Below are 17545 nucleotides of genomic sequence, written 5' to 3'. Positions count from 1 at the left end.
CTGAAGGCCTTGTCAGGTAGGTCTGGACCAGAAGGAGACCGCCTGTTTTCTTTCCATGATAAGGCAGGTGGGTTTTATTAACATGAGTCATTCTGCTCTTGTGGCTGGCCTCACTCTGTTGTCTTGGGTGTTTTTACTTTAGGCCCTGCTCTTTATCAGTCACCCTATCCTCAGATTCTGGGTCTGGAGGTATTAGAGGGAATCCCAGTGGTTTAAATCCCATGTGACTCATGAGGTCATCAACAGACAATGCAGCTGAGCCTTAAAGAGGAAGAGTGTGGGCATCTTGGTGCCTTCAGCATTTGGCTTTTAGAAGAATGTCACAGAGGCCATCTGTGGTGGCACATACTTTTACAACATGGGAGGTAGAGGCATGGAGATCTCTGTCAGTTCAAGGCTATAACCTGATCTACATACTGAGTTCTATCCAGAGCTCCTTAGTGGGACCATGTCTCAAAAGAAAAAGAAAGGAAAGCAAGCCTCAGAGAGAGATGATTTTCTTTCCTGTATCATAGGAGCAAGGTGAGGCGCCTTTCAGCATATTTCTATGCTAGGGTACTTTGAAACATCCCTGACATTCAGAAAAACTAACAGAAAACACCAATATGGAGGCTAAAATAACGCATCACTTGTTAAGAGCACTTGTTGCTCTTGTAGAGGACCCAGGATCAGTTCCAAGCACCCATGGAACAGCACACAACTATCCTTAACTCCAGTTTCAGGGGACCCAGCACCATATTCTGAACCCCATGGACACCAGACATACATAGACCATACATGCAGGCAGAATACACATGCATTGTAAAAATCTGCCAAAAACGAACAAACAAAAGCCAAACACTAAAGTTATAAGGCAAGAAGGAAATCCCTAAGCCCTTGCGACTGATCAGCAGAATGTGGCTTACCGGTGGGTTTAGCTTACCGTTCCCCACCTCCCAGAGCTCTGGGGAAGTGAGAGGCTAGCATGGTTTGTCATCTCATCTGGAAAGAAAGTTGATGAGGGAGGAACTATTTATCGTCACATCAACTTTCTTTCCAGATGAGTTCTTCTGAGACAGAACTGTAATGTTAGCAGTATCCCTGCTGTGGGAAAAACATCATGTAACTGGAGTGGCTTGTCTCAGTTTCTATAGGATGGTAAACACATAGGTGAATCCCCGGGTGGCTGTCTCAGAGGGCAGAGGATGCCTGAGTGCCCCCATGTCTCACTGAGCTGGTGTGCCTGACTGGAACCCAGAAACGCTGAGCTAACTGACTTGTGTCTTTTGGGGCAGGCTATGGCACTTTACCCTATTTCTATGGAAATGTTGGTGATATTGTTGTGAGTCCTCTACTGGTGAATTGTTACAAGATCCCACAGTTGGAAAACAAAGATCTGGAACAATTAGGGTTAACTAGCACCCATCTCCTGAGTGTGGAGAACATGATCCTCCTGACTATACAGTACCTTGTGCGGTTAGGTAAGTAGTTCTCCAGAGTCATGGGCTGGGAACTTTTGAAACTGCTTTTCAGAATGGTCTGTGTCCATTTGCAATCCATCTGCCTGCCTGGCTTGGGGTCTGTCTCTTTTGTTTCTAAGTTACTTTCCTTCTACCTTCTGACTTTTTCCTTTCCTCCCTTTTCTTCACTTCTTGTCATGAAAGAGACAAATTGCTCCCTCTAGTGTCCAGTCTCGTGATGCTTCCTACCCTCCCAAGGCACTAGTTTTGCTAGGGGTTCCCTTGGAGAAGGAAGGGTAAGGGGGTCACAAAGGTCATGAACCCTTCACTTCCTCTGAACCTACAGTGAATGTATGCAGGTGTCCTGACAGCACTGGGGCTCAGCCACATTTCTATTGAAATCTCCTTTATTTTGCAAACTGCAGTGGGCCATCAAATATGCAGCCTAATTACATATTCACTCTGGGATTTCACGCCATTGATCTGTTTAGGAAAATGTTTGAGGTGCAAATTTTCATATAAAAACTTTTGTATTACTCACGAGGTTTTTTTTTTAATGTTACAAAATACTGTGGCATTAAGAAACCACAAAAATACTATGATAGTACTTAAAAATCAAAAGTTTCAATAAGCCATGTACTTCCAAAATTATGTGTCAACACTGACAAGGACCCTTAATTTCCCAGGAGACTTCTTGATGTGGGTTCTGTCCTGGCAATTTTAAAGCCATTTTTTCCATGAAACCTGCTTTCATAATAAACCTGTAACTTGAAAACCTTACTTGTTGATAAGTAATAAAGGTATTTAAACTACCTCATTCTGGCTCATTTGATGTCATAAATTTAATTACTGTACTCTGGACTGTGGGCTGCCTTCTAAGACAAGAAAGTCACCTTCAGATGCTCCCAAAATCAGGGAAGACAGCGCTATGCAGAGCAGCACTTTTAGTCAAGCAAAGCAGACCACATCAGAGAAACCAGGGTCCTAGTGAGTTAAGTAAACCATATAGCAAAAATATAATATCTTCTTTCCAGTTATTAAAACCTCTTAACTTAAAGATTTCTGATTTAATTAAACATGATTCTTTTTTCTCTTTAGGATCAATTCTCTAGAATTTTACTTCCAGTCATTAGTTCTGCTGGTATACAGCATAAACACCTCACAGTCCTTCCTCCCTTCCTTCCTTCCTTCCCCCTCCCTCTGTCCCTCCCTTCCTTCCTTCCTTCCTCCCTCCCACCCTTCCTTCCTTCCTTCCTCCCTCCCACCCTTCCTTCCTTCCTTCCTTCCTCCCTTCCTCCCTTCCTTCCTCCCTTCCTTCCTTTTACCTAGGTTTGTACTTCTCTGTCCTCCAACAAGTTGTTCTGGTGTTCGTGAAAAAAAAATTATTTTGTCCCTATAAGTTTAAGAGGCAGCAAGAATATTTTCACACATGCATTTAATATAGACATTTTTTTAAATATCCAAACTTCTAAAATATCCAAACTTCATAAAAATATAGACATTTAAAAAATATCCAAACTTCTAAAATGACAGCTTTAATACTTTGTATCTCCAAGTACTGACATGGAAAAAGAAAAGAAAGAATCTTCTGAAAGAAAGAGCCTTTCTATAACAGTCACTTAAATGTTTCTGTGCTATTTCACACAGTAAAAAGCCCTTTGAAGTACATAATGGAACCAGAAAATTCAGGTGGGCGCTGATCTATTGGAAATTCTCTTCCTATTATAGTGGCTTCATCTAAGAAGCCATCAGAGCTGATGCTCTGGGAGATGGCTCTCAAAGGGAAAATTACCATTATTGAACTTGGAAGAGGTGGATAAAAGGCTTCTAGAATCCAGTCAGGACAAAGAGTGGTAGAGATGGTGTGTGTGTGTGTGTGTGTGTGTGTGTGTGCGCGTGTGTGTGTGTGTGTGTGTGTGCGTGTGTTGCTCTAAAAAGGTCGTCTCTCATCTCAACTGAATGTCCTCCCATTTTTTTCTTATCAGTAATTCAACCAAAACTTTACAAATGAATTTTAAGATAACAAAGAATGCTGGGAATGTGTTATAGCACTTTATTTTCTCCCAGGTGCCTTTGCATGGATTCATTGGTTTTCAATGGATGATGCTAGGAAATGGAGACCAGGCCTGCTTCTCATCTGCCATGTGCTCTGGTGGAATCAGACTATAAAAATGATCGCTTTCCCTTCAGTTTTTAGTTGAAATTCAGCCACTTTGAGCTCACTGCCCAGTATGAATGCCATGGCTACAAACCTCAATTCTAATTTGTTAAAGGTTAATGAAGATCAGAGTCAAATGACTCCCAATTGATCTAACAACAACAACAACAAAGCCAAGAATCCCACTCACTGTTCACTTCACCTAGCAAGAGGCAATGTCAATAAGGACATGAGAAATCAACATTTTAGGCTAGGTGGGTGGGGTCCTAGGGATCAACCCAGAGCTCACTCACAATAGTACCAGGCTAACTCCTGAAGCAAACATACTGCAAGCATTACTGTTTTCTTCTCATTTCTATGTACAGAAAACAAACACCTGTCTATGAGGTTCCCATTTTCTTCTCCCTGACCCTCAACTAGTTCTGGAAAAGTGGCTCCTCCTATATAAAATTTTAGACTGTGTTATATTTTGTATAATCCCACTTGTCTTTAAAACAGGGCCAGGAGGACACTTAACTTGCATCAGAGGAAGGAGTGGTTTCTGACTTTATGTCCCCTCCTTCCAGGGGGAACACAGAGCCTCTTTGTGTTATAGCCTGGGGTTGTAAAGCTTAGCCTCAGATCACAGATACTAAAGAGTCTGCCCCTACAAACAGGAGTCTTTGAGTTTTAAGTCTCCAATTCACATGGGAGGTAGGGAACAAGTCAATATATCCCTTAGGTTTTAGTTTAAACTAAAGGTAGAAGTCTTAGTTAATTTGTACCAATTGGATGCTTGCTGATTTTGTTGTATAGACTGGTTAAGTTTCTAAAGAGAATAAAAAACAAAATCCCTCTAATTTCAGGGGCCACTAGTCATCAGTATAAGCTTACTCGACTATGGCTGGGGAAAGAGGCCAAATATCGTATTTGACAATCCAGAGTGCAGGAGAGAATGAGATGACCAAGCAGTCTCTGCCTGGAGATAGTTGGGAACTGTGAAACATGTAATTGGAAATGAAAAAAATGATTCATTTCCCTGTGGATAATGTCAAAATTAGATGGAGACAATTCATTAAAATACTTTCAAAGTATCCATGACTAAAATGAGAAATGAATAGAACCTAAAATTGATTACACACCAGTGTGTTGTCTCATTTATTACTCATCAGAATCCATAATGCTGAGGTTTGAAAGCGATTGTCTCTCAGGGCATGCAACAGAATGGGTCTTGTATCTTTGCAAATCCTCCTGGAAAGAGAACATTACTAGAGTACAGGAGAACAGAGCTAGGGCTCAAAAAATTGAGGTCAGAGAAAAGTGAAAGAGAAAATTGCAGTGGTGTGTGGTTACTATAAGTGGTGGCTTAGGACCACTGTAAGACATAAGTGCTTGCTTGCTAGCTGAAGTGTGGTGGGCTTCCATCAACTGTGGGGTGCTAGGTGCTAGGTATTTTGTCATTTCTGATTGTCTAAATTCTAACTGTAATTCTCATCAATATAGGTCCTGACCAGATACCTCTCAGGGAAGAATTTGAGCAAATTATGCTGAAAGCTATGCAGGAATTTTCTGTGAGAGAGCGAAACCTGCCTTTGGGTGTTCCATGTGCACCCATGTCACCAGCACAGCTCCCCTGGCTTGCTAGATTAGCTGCCAGTGTGTCTCAGGACCTGGTTCATGTGATTGTGACCCAGAACTCTCTAGCAGAAGGCATTTCGGAGACACTGAGGCTTCTCAGTGAAATGAAACACTATCAGAGGCTACCAGATTACGTTGTGGCAATTTGTGCCTCAAAAATCAGAGGAAATGAGTTTTGTGTGGTGGTGTTAGGTGAGTGGGGTTTGGGGCTTTGTTTGTTTGTCTTATCACTTGTTTAATGCATTCATTCTGTCATCTGTATTTGAAAAATAACAATTGTGTATTTCCAGTATGCACATAGTTATTCTCTGGTTAATGGCTGTGGTTTGGGTTTCTCTCCCAATTTTAACTTTCTTTCTCAAATCAAAGCCCTCAGTGTGGTTGCACCAGGTTCTGGAGACATTCTTTTAAAGCAAATACTCTCATCACATATAACTTCTGTCCTTAAAAGATTGTGTAAGTGTTGGGGCTGGAAAGATGGCTGTGCAGTTGAAAGCACTTGCTGCTCTTGCAGAAGACCTGGGTTTAATTCTCAGCATCCACATGGCAGCTCATAACTGTCTATGTTATCCCTCCAGTACTGGGAGATGCAACACTCTATTCTGATTTTCAAGATCCTGCATACACACACACACACACACACACACACACACACACACACACATACACACACACACACATGCATTGCGAATGGAAATGAAAACAAGTTAATTGTAAAGGTTTCACAAGTCTTAACCATTCTGTCATGTGAGAAAGCACCTGTGTTAGCCAGTTATATTTGTCAGAAATTCTCCACACAGAAGAGTCTATTCTACCACAGCCAGGAAACCTTCAGAAAGTAAAGCAGCGACTAAATGTGCCCTGTGCTGACTCTCAGAGGGCCGTCCTCAGAGCCACCAGCACCCAGACTTCCATCTCTCCTCTCTTCACTGTTCTACCAAGAAGATCAAATTCCAGCATTACTCATAAACATGCATTGGCCAAACCGTCTGCCCACCCCTACGTCGGGATTTCAGAAAGCTTTTCCTGGCTGTGATCATTAATATTTTTAATTCTAAAAGTAATTCTGTATAAGTTTACATTTTTAAGGTAAGTACTTATAATGACCATGTAAATACAGTTACATTTTCTATGGACTTCTCTAGCTTTGAAATATCTGCATGTATGTTTTTATAGTTACAAACATAAAATACACTATTTTTCCCTCAATCACCTGGCATTATGTTACGAAGATTTTGTTGTTGCTGCTGCTGCTGCTGCTATAGACAATCTTCAGACTGATCTTTTGTATGCATATCTTTCAACATGCCGTGCCCTTCTTAATCAAGTCCCTGTAGTTGTAGACTTCTGTGGTCTCTGACGATGTCCATCATAATTAGTGTTGCAGCAAGCATTAGTTTTAGTGATGAGTTACTCCTCTGTTCTCTGTCTTTCAGGTCAGCATCAGTCCCGGGCCCTGGCAGAGAGCATGCTTACCACAAGTGAGTTTTTGAAAGAAATCAGTTATGAGCTCATCACAGGGAAGGTCAGCTTCCTGGCATCACATTTCAGAACGACGTCATTAGGTGAGTGGCTGTCAGACTGAGCCACCCTGCCAGGTCTAGTTGTCTTAATTTAAATCTTAACCTGTCAGGAAGGTGGGGCTTAAGTTTTCTGGCAGAGATTTCCTTTGAAATGGTTTAATCCTTACTCCTGGTGACTAACACCACAGGAAGCTTGTGAGGTCTAAAACACAAGGATTCGAGGATTAAAGCCTCAACTCAACTGTAACTTTGTTGTTTGGGCTTTTTTCTCTTTCTCTCCCTGGATCTTTTTTTCCCCGTATGTCAGATAGAACCAGAACAGTACATTCGGCCTTCTATTGTATATAAAGCCAGCCGAAAGAGAACCGGTGTTGCAAGTGTGTTGGTGTAAGCTTGCACCTACCTGCATGCACCTACCTGCATGCACCTACCTGCATGCACCTACAAAGGTAGGCGTCATCTAGGAAAGCTCTTTCTGTCTAAATGCCACAGCAGAAATGGCCATGTAGGGATTCTGACATAATTCCAGATCAACTTAAATTTTTGGTGAGAACCTAACCCAGTTGCCTAATGTGTTACTGATAAGAACCACTCAGCATGTTGCTCATTACAGTCTTCTTAAATTTACTTTATTTTGACATAGGTGATGACCTGGACAAGCTGCTTGAAAAAATGCAACAAAGACGAGGAGACAGTGTGGTCACCCCTTTCAATGGTGACCTTAACGAGTGTGTGTCGCCTCAGGAGGCTGCTGCTATGATTCCCACACAAAACCTGGGTAATGTGGCTTTTCATTGTTGTCTACATGATAAATTAAGTTCTGAATGACAGTACGTTGCTGTGTCACCTTCTCCTCAGTAAGAGTCCTTTCCTGGAGAGACTCTTGTTCTTATATTTGGTGGTATCTTTTAGCCTCAGGAAGTTCCTCTTTTTGCCAGGAATGGTTTTAGGAGTCCTCAGTTTTATTTTATTTTGCGTGTGTGCTGAGACAGGATTTTATTAGCCCAGACTGGCTGAGTCTAGTCTTGAACTCTTGATCCTCTGCCTCCACCTCCAAAATTCCGGGATGACAGACACCACTGGCTGGACCCTCAGTATTTTTTCCTTAGTTGTACTGCAGAGAATTGCCGTGCTTGTGGGGAGCTTCAGAGAACTTCATAAAACATCTAGACTGCAAGCTATGCAGGACTGTGTCTCTCACTTTTTCCCTTACTTGTAAAACTTTAGGCTCAGGGAATATGAGGCCTTCCAGGCAACAGAACAATGTTACCTACACATCATCTGCCCTGCAAGTCAGAACCCCATGGTGGGCAGTAGGCCGGGGAGGAAGAAGAGATCTCACCTCCTTGTCAAAACAAATGTGAATATGAACCACAAAGTGTCTTGACTTGTAGACAGTATTTGGAAATACAGCAGTCATTCATTCAGACCATCTAAAGTGAGTTTATATGAACTATTTTGAATTGTTAATAAGTTTAGAGTTTGCTCATCAGGTAAAGGCTGCTTGTAGCCCAAACCAGGGAACTGAGTTAGATCCTCGAATCCACATAAAGGTGGAAGGAGAGAGCCAGCTGCTTTGACCTCCACACATGTAATCACATACACCACCACCACATATAATGTGTAATAATAATAATTAGTTAATTAAATATTTTTTAATTCTCAGAATACATACAGCTCTTTAAGTACATCCTTGGTTCCCTGTTTAAGAAAGGTTGTTTGAAGTAGGGTGGTGGTAGCAGACATTTTTCATCCTGGCAGCAAGTTCGAGGCCAGCCTGGTCTATAGAGTAAGTTCCAGGACAGCCAAGGCTACATAGAGAAACCCTGAAACCCTGCCTTGAAAAAACAAAAACCAAACAAACAAACAAACAAAATGTTGCTTGAAGGAACTGGAGAAACATCCCAGGAGTTAAGGGCCCCAGCTGACTTTCAGAGGACCGGGCTTTCATTTTAGAACCCACACAGCAACTCCCAACCATCTGTGACTCCAGTCCAGGGGAGCCAGCGCCTCCTCTGGCCTCTGAGGGAACCAGACACATGTATGTTAACAAAACACTAGGCACATTTTTTTAAAAATAATACTTTAAGTTTAAAAAGAAATGTCAGCCAGGCATGGTGGTGCATAACTTTAACCCCAGCACTTGGGAGGCAGAGGCAGACAGATCTTTGTGACTTCAAGGCCAGCCTTGAATTCCAGGATAGCCAAGGCTACATAGTGAGACCTTGTCTCAAAAGATCTAAATGAATAAATAAAATAAGGTAGGGGTGGAGAGATGGCTCTGCAGTTAAGAGCACTGACTGTTCTTCCAGAGGTCCTGAGATCAATTCCCAGCAACCACATGGTGGCTCACAACCATCAGTAATTGGGTCTGATGCCCTCTTCTGATGTCTCTGAAGAGACAATGTTACTCACATGTATAAAATAAATAAATCTTTAAAAAAAAACTAAAAATAAAATAAATGTTGCTTGAAACGAGCAAGATGGCCCCATGGGTAAAAGCAACTACCACCAAGCCTGATGACTTGAGTTCAAACCCAGGGCTTACATGGTAGGAGAGAGTCAGCATGCTGTCTTATCACCTCCACGTGTGTGCTGTGGCACATGGGCACATACACACATGCAGACATCCACCAACACTAAAAGTCATAATGAAACATTTACAGAAAATACAAACCAGAGTTTGCCAAGTGAAATTATACATACAAATCTATACATACACTTAGTTCCCAGTCAGCCTATGAACTAAGGAACTAATAACTTATATATGTTGGAAGATGGGTTTGTTTCATTGGTAGATTTATTTTATTTTATTTTTTACTTGTGTGTATGTGTGTGTTTGTGTGAATGTGTGCCAGGTATGTTCAGGTGCCCACAGGTTCAGAAGATGGTGTTGGATCCTCCAAGGTTGTGGACATGGGTGCTGCGAATCAAACCCTGTTGTTCTGCAGAAGCAATGTTTTCTCTTAACTGCTGAGACAGCTCTTCAACCTCTCAATTGTAGTCTTTGTGGGGGAAATGGGGGAAAATTATATAGAGGAAGGAGAGATGGCTCAATGGTTAAGAGCACTGGCTGCTCTTCCAGAAGACCCCAGTTCAGTTCTCAGCGCCTACGTGGTTACTTACAAAAGTCTATAGCACCAGTTCCGGGTGTCCCGTGCGCACCAGTTCCGGGTGTCCCGTGCGCACCAGTTCCGGGTGTCCGGCGCGCACTCCTGTCCTCCTTGGGCACTAGGCGTGCAGATGGTACAGAAGCATACATGCAAGCAAAACACTCATATGCAAAATTCTTAAAAACTTAAACATGATTTGCACTAGCATTGCCTTTTCTTTTCTGACCCTGGGACTCACACTCGGGCCTTACATACGCATCTGGAGGTGTACCCCGCGGCTGAGCTGTTCTCCCATCCCTGCCGTTCAGACTCAAAGGATCAATCTCGGTCAGTTAGTTCTTTCTGCCAGCAAGAAGCCCTTTGTGTCCAGAGTAGCTAGGGTATTGTGAGTACTGGGTGCCTCAGCTACACCTAAGTTGAGTTTAGACAACTTTCACTAGCACTACTTAATTAGGCCCTTGAGATTGTGTTTCAGTCAAACAGCCAACACGAGTCCCTGAGAGGATGCAACCCTTTTAAGAGGCGTGGCAGCTGCCTGCCCAGGTGTTTGGTTGTCTGTGGGGAGAGGGGGTGGGCACAGGGATTGATGACTTGTAAGAACTTGTAAGAAAGGGTTACCGGCATGCACAGAGTATCCAGACAGTATTTTTGCAGTATATCACCTACTGAGAGGCCAGCTGCCTGTGTCACAAGGCGGGTAGGTCTCTTTGGGTGGTCCTAGTGTGAACACTGTAGTGACTACATGTCCTAGGCCTGCCAGGTCACAAGTACTGGCAGAGCCAAGCCAAACAGGAAGAAAAGTGAAGGTGGTGTCTCTGGCCTGTGCTGTCATAGAGAGGGGATTTCAGGTCATGTTGCAGCTGACTTGCTGATGAAGAAAAAATGTTTACTGTGGTATCATCCAGAAAAACTCAAAGGAATCCTATAGTATTGTAGCTACAGCATTGACACCCCCCACCCCCAACCCCCAACCCCCAACCCCCACGCCAGCCAGCCAGGCCTGGGCAATGCTGAGAAGCCTAAAGAGTTGAATCCCCACTTCCTGCAGCTGGGTCTCAGTCCAGCTGTGACACTGGAGTCTGCTTCCACTATTAGCAAAAGGGTTGTAAGACAATCCCTCAGTTTTTAAGTAATGTGCTTGTAAAACTGTCCTATCCCATTCTTGAGCGTATCTTCTCAGCCAGATTTTAGGGGGAAATAGGCAAATCCATAAAGCTCAAAATCAAATGGGAATAGCAAGTGGGAATTCTTGGTTGTGAAACATTGATTTTCCCTTGTGTTTTACGTCTTCATGTGGATTCATAGTGCTTGTCAAAGAACTAAATTAATATTGTTCTTATAACTTTTTTTAATTTTAGATGTAGATAACGAAACCTTCCAAATTTATCAACCACAGCTCACAGTTGCCAGAAGACTCTTATCCCAGGTGTGTGCCATCGCAGACAGTGGTAGCCAGAGCCTAGACCTCGGCCACTTCAGCAAAGTGGACTTCATCATCATCGTCCCAAGGTCGGAGGTTCTGGTCCAGCAAACTCTGCAGCGTGTTCGACAATCGGGTGAGAATGGGACTGTCTCTGAGTTTCTATTTAGTCACAGACCCAGAGCCCCTTTACCCCTTCCTCTCACTTAGTCCAAACACTTAAAAGACATTTAAAACATTCTTCAATTGTGAAAATCACAAAAGCATTTGAATGAATATTTAATTTATCTGTAAGCTTTCTCCTAGACCTTTTTCCCTTAGAGGCCAAGACTAAAATTGATTTGTGTGTTTGTCAGACATTGTAAATCAGTGACGTCATGCATGGGGTTCTGGTCATTCACCTTTGAGGGAGGTGTAGCCTGTCCTCGATGCTGGGTCAGAACCTCTTAAATGCTTCCTAGGTTCAGGCAGCTCATCTCTGAGTTCTCAGACATTTAGCAGGTTGCCAGAACATTCTCAACACAGACGCCACCTTGCACTTCAGCAGCAAGAAGCCAAGTTAAAATTATCTCCAAGAACATAGAGACCAGATTCAAATACATTTCCCTCTAGAAAATGAAAATGGCAGAAAGCAAAGATTTTACAAGTCTGTGGTAAATATAATCTCTTCACAAAATAAAATTTTCTTAGAATATGTAAAAAGTTTGGAAAATTGGGACACCTAAGCAAATTCTGGTTTTCATGTGAACCAGGTTTTTATTGTTTCTTTTGTTTATTTGGTTGGTTGGTTGGTTTTTGGTTCTTTGAGACAGGGTTTCTCTGTGTGGCCCTGGTTGTCCTGACACTTGTTTTGTAGACCAGACTGGCCTTGAACTCAGAGATCTGTCAACCTCTGCCTCCCAAATGCTGGGATTAAAGGTGTGTGCTACCACTGCCTGGCTTAAACCATATTTAAAAAGAAAAATTTAAGTATCAAATTCCCTCTGGTTATCTTACTTGAAGGAAAGACACAGATTTTTGATGGAGGATGGATCTTTTTGTCACATTAAAGAATTGTATTTGAAAACAGAAAATTTAATGAATTCAAATTTCTAAAAATGTAGTTTATGGATTCCACCCCATAGGCAGTATCTGTCAAACTTTATATAGACTTCCAGAGAATCTTTTAAAATTCAGCTTCCCCTCAGTAGTCTAGGGAGCCCCCAGACTGTATTTTCTCCAAACTCCTGGGTGTTGCTGGTCAGAGGGCCACACTCAGAGCAGCCTGGCTGCGTATGAATTCTTCCCACATGAGCTGACAGCAGATGTTCACTGTCTGATGGGCTGTAACTGACTGACTCAAGGGGAGCGTTCACGTCCCAAAAGGCCTCAGAGTAACCTGCTTTTTAGCCTTTAATTCTCTGAATGCCACACTAGGCCGTAGCAGGAAGAGGTCAGAAGCCTTCCGTGAGGCTTTAACAGAGGCCATTGTGAATGTGAGGATCCCTCGGCTTCCTTCCTCTCCTCCACTGTGGTCGATGGGTGTGTTTCCATAGCCGAGTAACCTGACCTATTGTTGCTCGTGGATTTTCTCTACCATGCGTGGAGGGAGTGCCTTCTTTTGTAGGCGGTTCACTTACACCATCTGGCATTTGCAGCCTCCCTCGGCTTGTGATCTGATATTCCAAGTCATGCTTCAGCAAGTGCGTCAGAGCACCTGTTCACAGTGAGCTTCATCTGCAGAGCCCTCTCCTGGAATAACCTCCCAGAGACTTGCATTTTCCCAGTCTGTGTGCAGGGCCCACCCGTCCCTCCTCCCTGAGCTCAGGGATTTTTTTTTTTCCTCACATATTTTAAGATTGTCATTCTTCAGAAAGATACTAAGATCAAATGGGGGCGGGGTCAGTGCTATAGGCAGATTTGGAAAACTCAAGGCAAATTTACTTTTTTGTTGCTGCTGTTGTTTTGTTTTTTTGTTTAGGGGTTTTTTTGGTTTTGTTTTTGTTTTTTGTTTTTTGTTTTTCAAGACAGGGTGTCTCTGTATAGCCCTAGCTGTCCTGGAACTCACTCTGTAGACCAGGCTGGCCTCGAACTCAGAAATCTGCCTGCCTCTGCCTCCCAAGTGCTGGGATTAAAGGCATGCGCCACCACTGCCCGGTTTTTGTTTAGTTTTTTGAGACAGGTTTTTTCTCTGTAGTCCTGGCTGCCCTGAAACTCTTGCTGGCCTCTAACTCAGAGATCTGTTTGCCTCTGCCTCCCAAACACTGGGGTTAAAGGCGTGCGCCACCACCACCCAGTAGCAAATTACAATTTTGATGTTATTACTCCTAGCTTTGGCACAAAAATTTACTTTAAAAAAATGTATTTTCATTATATTTGAAAACATAAAATGTAATAAATAAAAAGTTCTAAACTTTTAGCTAATGGATTCTACATCCATAGACAGTGTGTGTCAAAATTTATGTAGACTTCCAGGAAATCTTGTAAAATGCAGATAAAATTAATACAGATAAAATTATTCTAGTAATAATCACTTATATACTTAATAATAACATTCTTTTTTAATTATAAGAAAAAACATGAAGTCAGTTTTTGGAAAAACTTCTGGAAGTCAGTTTTCTCTTTCTCTTTGTGAGATCTAGGGATCAAACTCGGGACACCAGGCCTTTTTACCCTCTGGGCCATCGTTCTGGTCCTGTGGTATTATTCTGAAAAACGAAAGAAACCAAGTAGGGAAGTACAAACATTTGTGCACAGAGGCCATGGTTTAGCAATAGGGCACACAGTTAGCCTGCTTGAGACGCTGGATTCAATTCCCACAAAACTCAACATCTGTAACCTCACACTCAAGGTTACCACTATAAAAATGCGATTGTTAGCGCCTACTTACTGCCTGTACCCGTCCTTGCTGTTGATGTGCAGTGTGCATAGGAAAAGCTTTTGTAAGCAACATTCTTAATGACTGCACAGTATTTCTTATTATAACGATACCAAAATGTGACGTCATATTTAAGTACCATCATTTTTTTTTGGAACACATACTAGTTAATAGGAAAGCCTCTCTCTCTCTCTCTCTCTCTCTCTCTCTCTCTCTCTCTCTGTGTGTGTGTGTGTGTGTGTGTGTGTGTGTGTGTGTGTGTGTGTGTGAAGAAAAGTTTTCCAGAACAGAGTAAGAAATTACTCGTTAAACACCATGTAACTATCATAGCTTGTAAAACAAAAGCTCCCCAGAAGTCATTGGACTTAGTTTCCTTCCATTCCACCATGAAAGTGGAGAGCTGAACTTGAACTTGCCTGGGGCCACAGAAGGCAAACCCTCAGAGAAAACTGGCTTTTCATTATTGAATGCCTAGAGCCTCATGGGGCCTTCAGGTCTGGCACCAAGCAAGGCATGTAACTCATGTCTGAATGGAGGGAGGAAGACCTGATGTCTTCCTGATTCCATCTGCCAAGTCCCCCAGAGAGAGCATTTCAGCAGCCAGCCCACTGGAGAGAGTGCCAGGCTGGTCAGGACACTCAGTATAGCTGAAAGGAAATTGTTGCAGACCGACCCAGCACTGGGAGAAACCTGTGGTCTCTTGACTGGCATTCTGATTAAGGAAAGAGGAAATGGAGGAAGAAGGACAGTGAGAGGGAAGGAAAACAGAAAACAATACAAAAGAGAAAAGAAATGGGTTAAGACTTTTCAAGTCTCCCAGTAATCTGAAATTCTGACAATTGAGGCCACATTCTGTCAGTCAGAATACTAACACAATAAAAATGCAAGCCATTCTAAATTCAAGGTGGACAGGTCAATGTCAGAGACTGTGCTTAGTTGGGGCTCCCTGGTTTGTGCAGGTTTCCTATCCAGCGGACGGGAGTGGGTGTAGTGGGAGCCTCGAAGGAAGCTTTATACGGGTATGGTCAATGACACTGATCCAGTGATCGCACACACATGGTTATGAAGAAGCTGGAGCTGTTAGGTAAGGTTACAAGTAGATCATTTGGTCCAAAGAGGTGCAAAGAAGCTTTCAGGTCCCAAAATGGGGGGTAACCCAAGTGGTGTAACAAAGCTTTTCATTTCTAAAACATACCTTCTTGGTCTTATCAACTTTTCTTTCCTTCATTGATTACTTAAAACTTCATTTAAAAAAAAAAAGATGTGTGTGTGTGTGTGTGTGTGTGTGTGTGTGTGTGTGTGTGTGTCCTACTAGATGGTTACAAGTATCTCAGAGACCAAAAGTCTTGGGAAGCAACTCTGACCCAGAAAGAAGAGACACACACTGGAGATTCCCCTGTGCATGTGCATTCCTCTCTAAGTGCGTGACCTAGACAGTACCCTACTTTGGAACCTTCAGTTCCTTGTAGCCTCTTCTCTGCAGCCACCTGCCAAACAGTAGATCCATGTCCCTGCTAGATGCTGGAGCCCAAATGCACTGGTGCCTAAATGCAGACTATAAATTTCTTTGCCACACAAGTAAAGTGCTGGATGCTGTGAGTGGAGGGTTCATTTTTCCAGTTATCTCCATAATCAAATATTTTGTTTTATGGTGAAAGAGATCTCTCTCCACTTTCTGCCCTGGTAGATGCAAAATCTGTCTCACTCGATGGGGTTTCTGGCCTCACCCTTCTTTCCTAGCCAGTGCTAGAACTGTCCTTTTCTTCCTTACCCCTAAGGGAAAAAAGCTCAAAAACTTCAGATTAAGACCATCTTGTCTCCAAATCTAGAAACATATTTACTCATCTGTCTCCTGGCCTGTCATCCTGTTTGACAGAAGGGTTGCCCTCCTGTTTCAGCATGGCCACTCTACCTCACTGTTGGTACTACCCCCGCCCCACCTGCTCACTCTCCTTCCATCTGGTTCTCATTCCATCCATTGAATCCACCCACCACCAAAGACAAGACAATCCTGCCCTCTTCCAACTGCCACACCAGGAAGTCTGTGCTTGGCTCCCTCTGTAACATCCTGCTCTCCGACTCTCAGCCCACAGCTCTCTTGCCACGGTGACCACTCTTCTTTCCAGGTATTATTGTATGTGGATTTTTGGTAGCATCTCTTTAAACATACAGTTCTTTTGTCTTCCAGAACCTTCCCTAGTTTTTTTCCATCCTTACTACTCAGATGTACCCTTAAGATACCCTAGCCATGAGGGTGCCTCTAGAACTTTCTCTTCATCCTCCAAGTGAAACAGTCAAGGAACATGACTATCTAGCCATTGGTAGACAGTTTATAAATATTGCCATTGGTAGACACTTCATAAATATTTGCTAACTAAAATTTTATAAGAGCTTCTTAAATTGATTTAAGTGAAATTATATTTTTAAAAAAAGATAACAGTAATAGAATAATAATTAAAATTTAGAATTCTTCTTGAAAATTCAAATTATTTTATTGGAAAAACATTTGAGAGATTACCCTAACCGTAACCCTAACACATTGGTTAAGAGTAGAAAGGCCTTGAGTATACAAGCAGGCAAGAATGTAGAGTCAAATGCCATTTGTGTATCTAGAGTGCAGTGAGAGGACAGAAGGGAGGCAGGGTATGCCCCTCAACCCCCAGACAAAAGGGACTACAAATTCAATGGACTCTGAAAGTAACTAACAGGATTTTAGCCAACTTTTACAGTTTGTGTTTTATTTATTTGTTTGTTTTTGTTGTTTTCCTTTAAAAGAGACTATAGGAGTAAAAGAATTATGTGCTGGCTAGTTTCCTGTAAACATGATACCAGTTAGAGTCATTTAGAAAGAGGAAATCTCAGTTGAGATAATGCCCCTGCTAGCTTGGCCTGCTGTGCATTTTCTTGATTAGTAATTGATGTAGGAGGCCCAGTGCCCTGTGGGCGGGGCCTCTGTGAGCTGCTGGCCTTGGGCAGTATAAGAAAGCAGACTGAGCAAGCCATAGAACAAGCCAGTTAGCAGCACCCCTCAATGACCTCAGCTTTAGTTCCCACCTCCGGGTTCCTCCAATGACTTCCCTCAGTGATGGACTACAATGTGGAAGTGTAAGCTGAGATAAACCCTTTGCACCCCAAGTTGCTCCCCGAGATCTTTTATCATAGCAAGAGAAACCCAGACAAAAGATATTATGGGACTCTTAAAAACTGGGAATATTTTAATGATGTAGTATGGTTTTTTTTGTTTTTGTTTTTTTTTTTTTTTTGATTCATGTGTCATATGGTGGCAGGGTGTGGGTGGGGGAGGAGGGAGGCATGGAACTCGTAGCCTCACAAATGCTAGGCAGGAACTCTATCCTGAGCTGTATTCCCAGCCTGATTTTCATCTCTTTAAGAATTAGTTTCTGACTATTTGGTTTCA

General features: G+C 42.5%; 1 protein-coding gene across 7 annotated transcripts in view; it reads left to right on the top strand.

Annotated features, from left to right (window-relative positions):
- The window catches only part of Greb1l (GREB1 like retinoic acid receptor coactivator), a 252689-nt gene that overhangs the window by 182718 nt on the left and 52426 nt on the right, over window positions 1-17545 (top strand). For all 7 annotated transcript variants that reach the window (XM_076912998.1, XM_076913003.1, XM_076913004.1 and 4 more), the window contains 5 exons: window positions 1275-1460; window positions 5080-5406; window positions 6651-6779; window positions 7381-7515; window positions 11209-11406. In XM_076912998.1, coding sequence (XP_076769113.1) covers window positions 1275-1460; window positions 5080-5406; window positions 6651-6779; window positions 7381-7515; window positions 11209-11406 — 975 coding nt within the window. The remainder of the gene's footprint in view (window positions 1-1274; window positions 1461-5079; window positions 5407-6650; window positions 6780-7380; window positions 7516-11208; window positions 11407-17545) is intronic.

Source organism: Arvicanthis niloticus, chromosome 14 (genome assembly GCF_011762505.2).
Source record: "Arvicanthis niloticus isolate mArvNil1 chromosome 14, mArvNil1.pat.X, whole genome shotgun sequence".
Lineage (NCBI taxonomy): Eukaryota > Metazoa > Chordata > Mammalia > Rodentia > Muridae > Arvicanthis > Arvicanthis niloticus.
The sequence above is the reverse complement of the archived record's forward strand: the minus strand, read 5'-3'. Positions and strand labels throughout refer to the sequence as shown.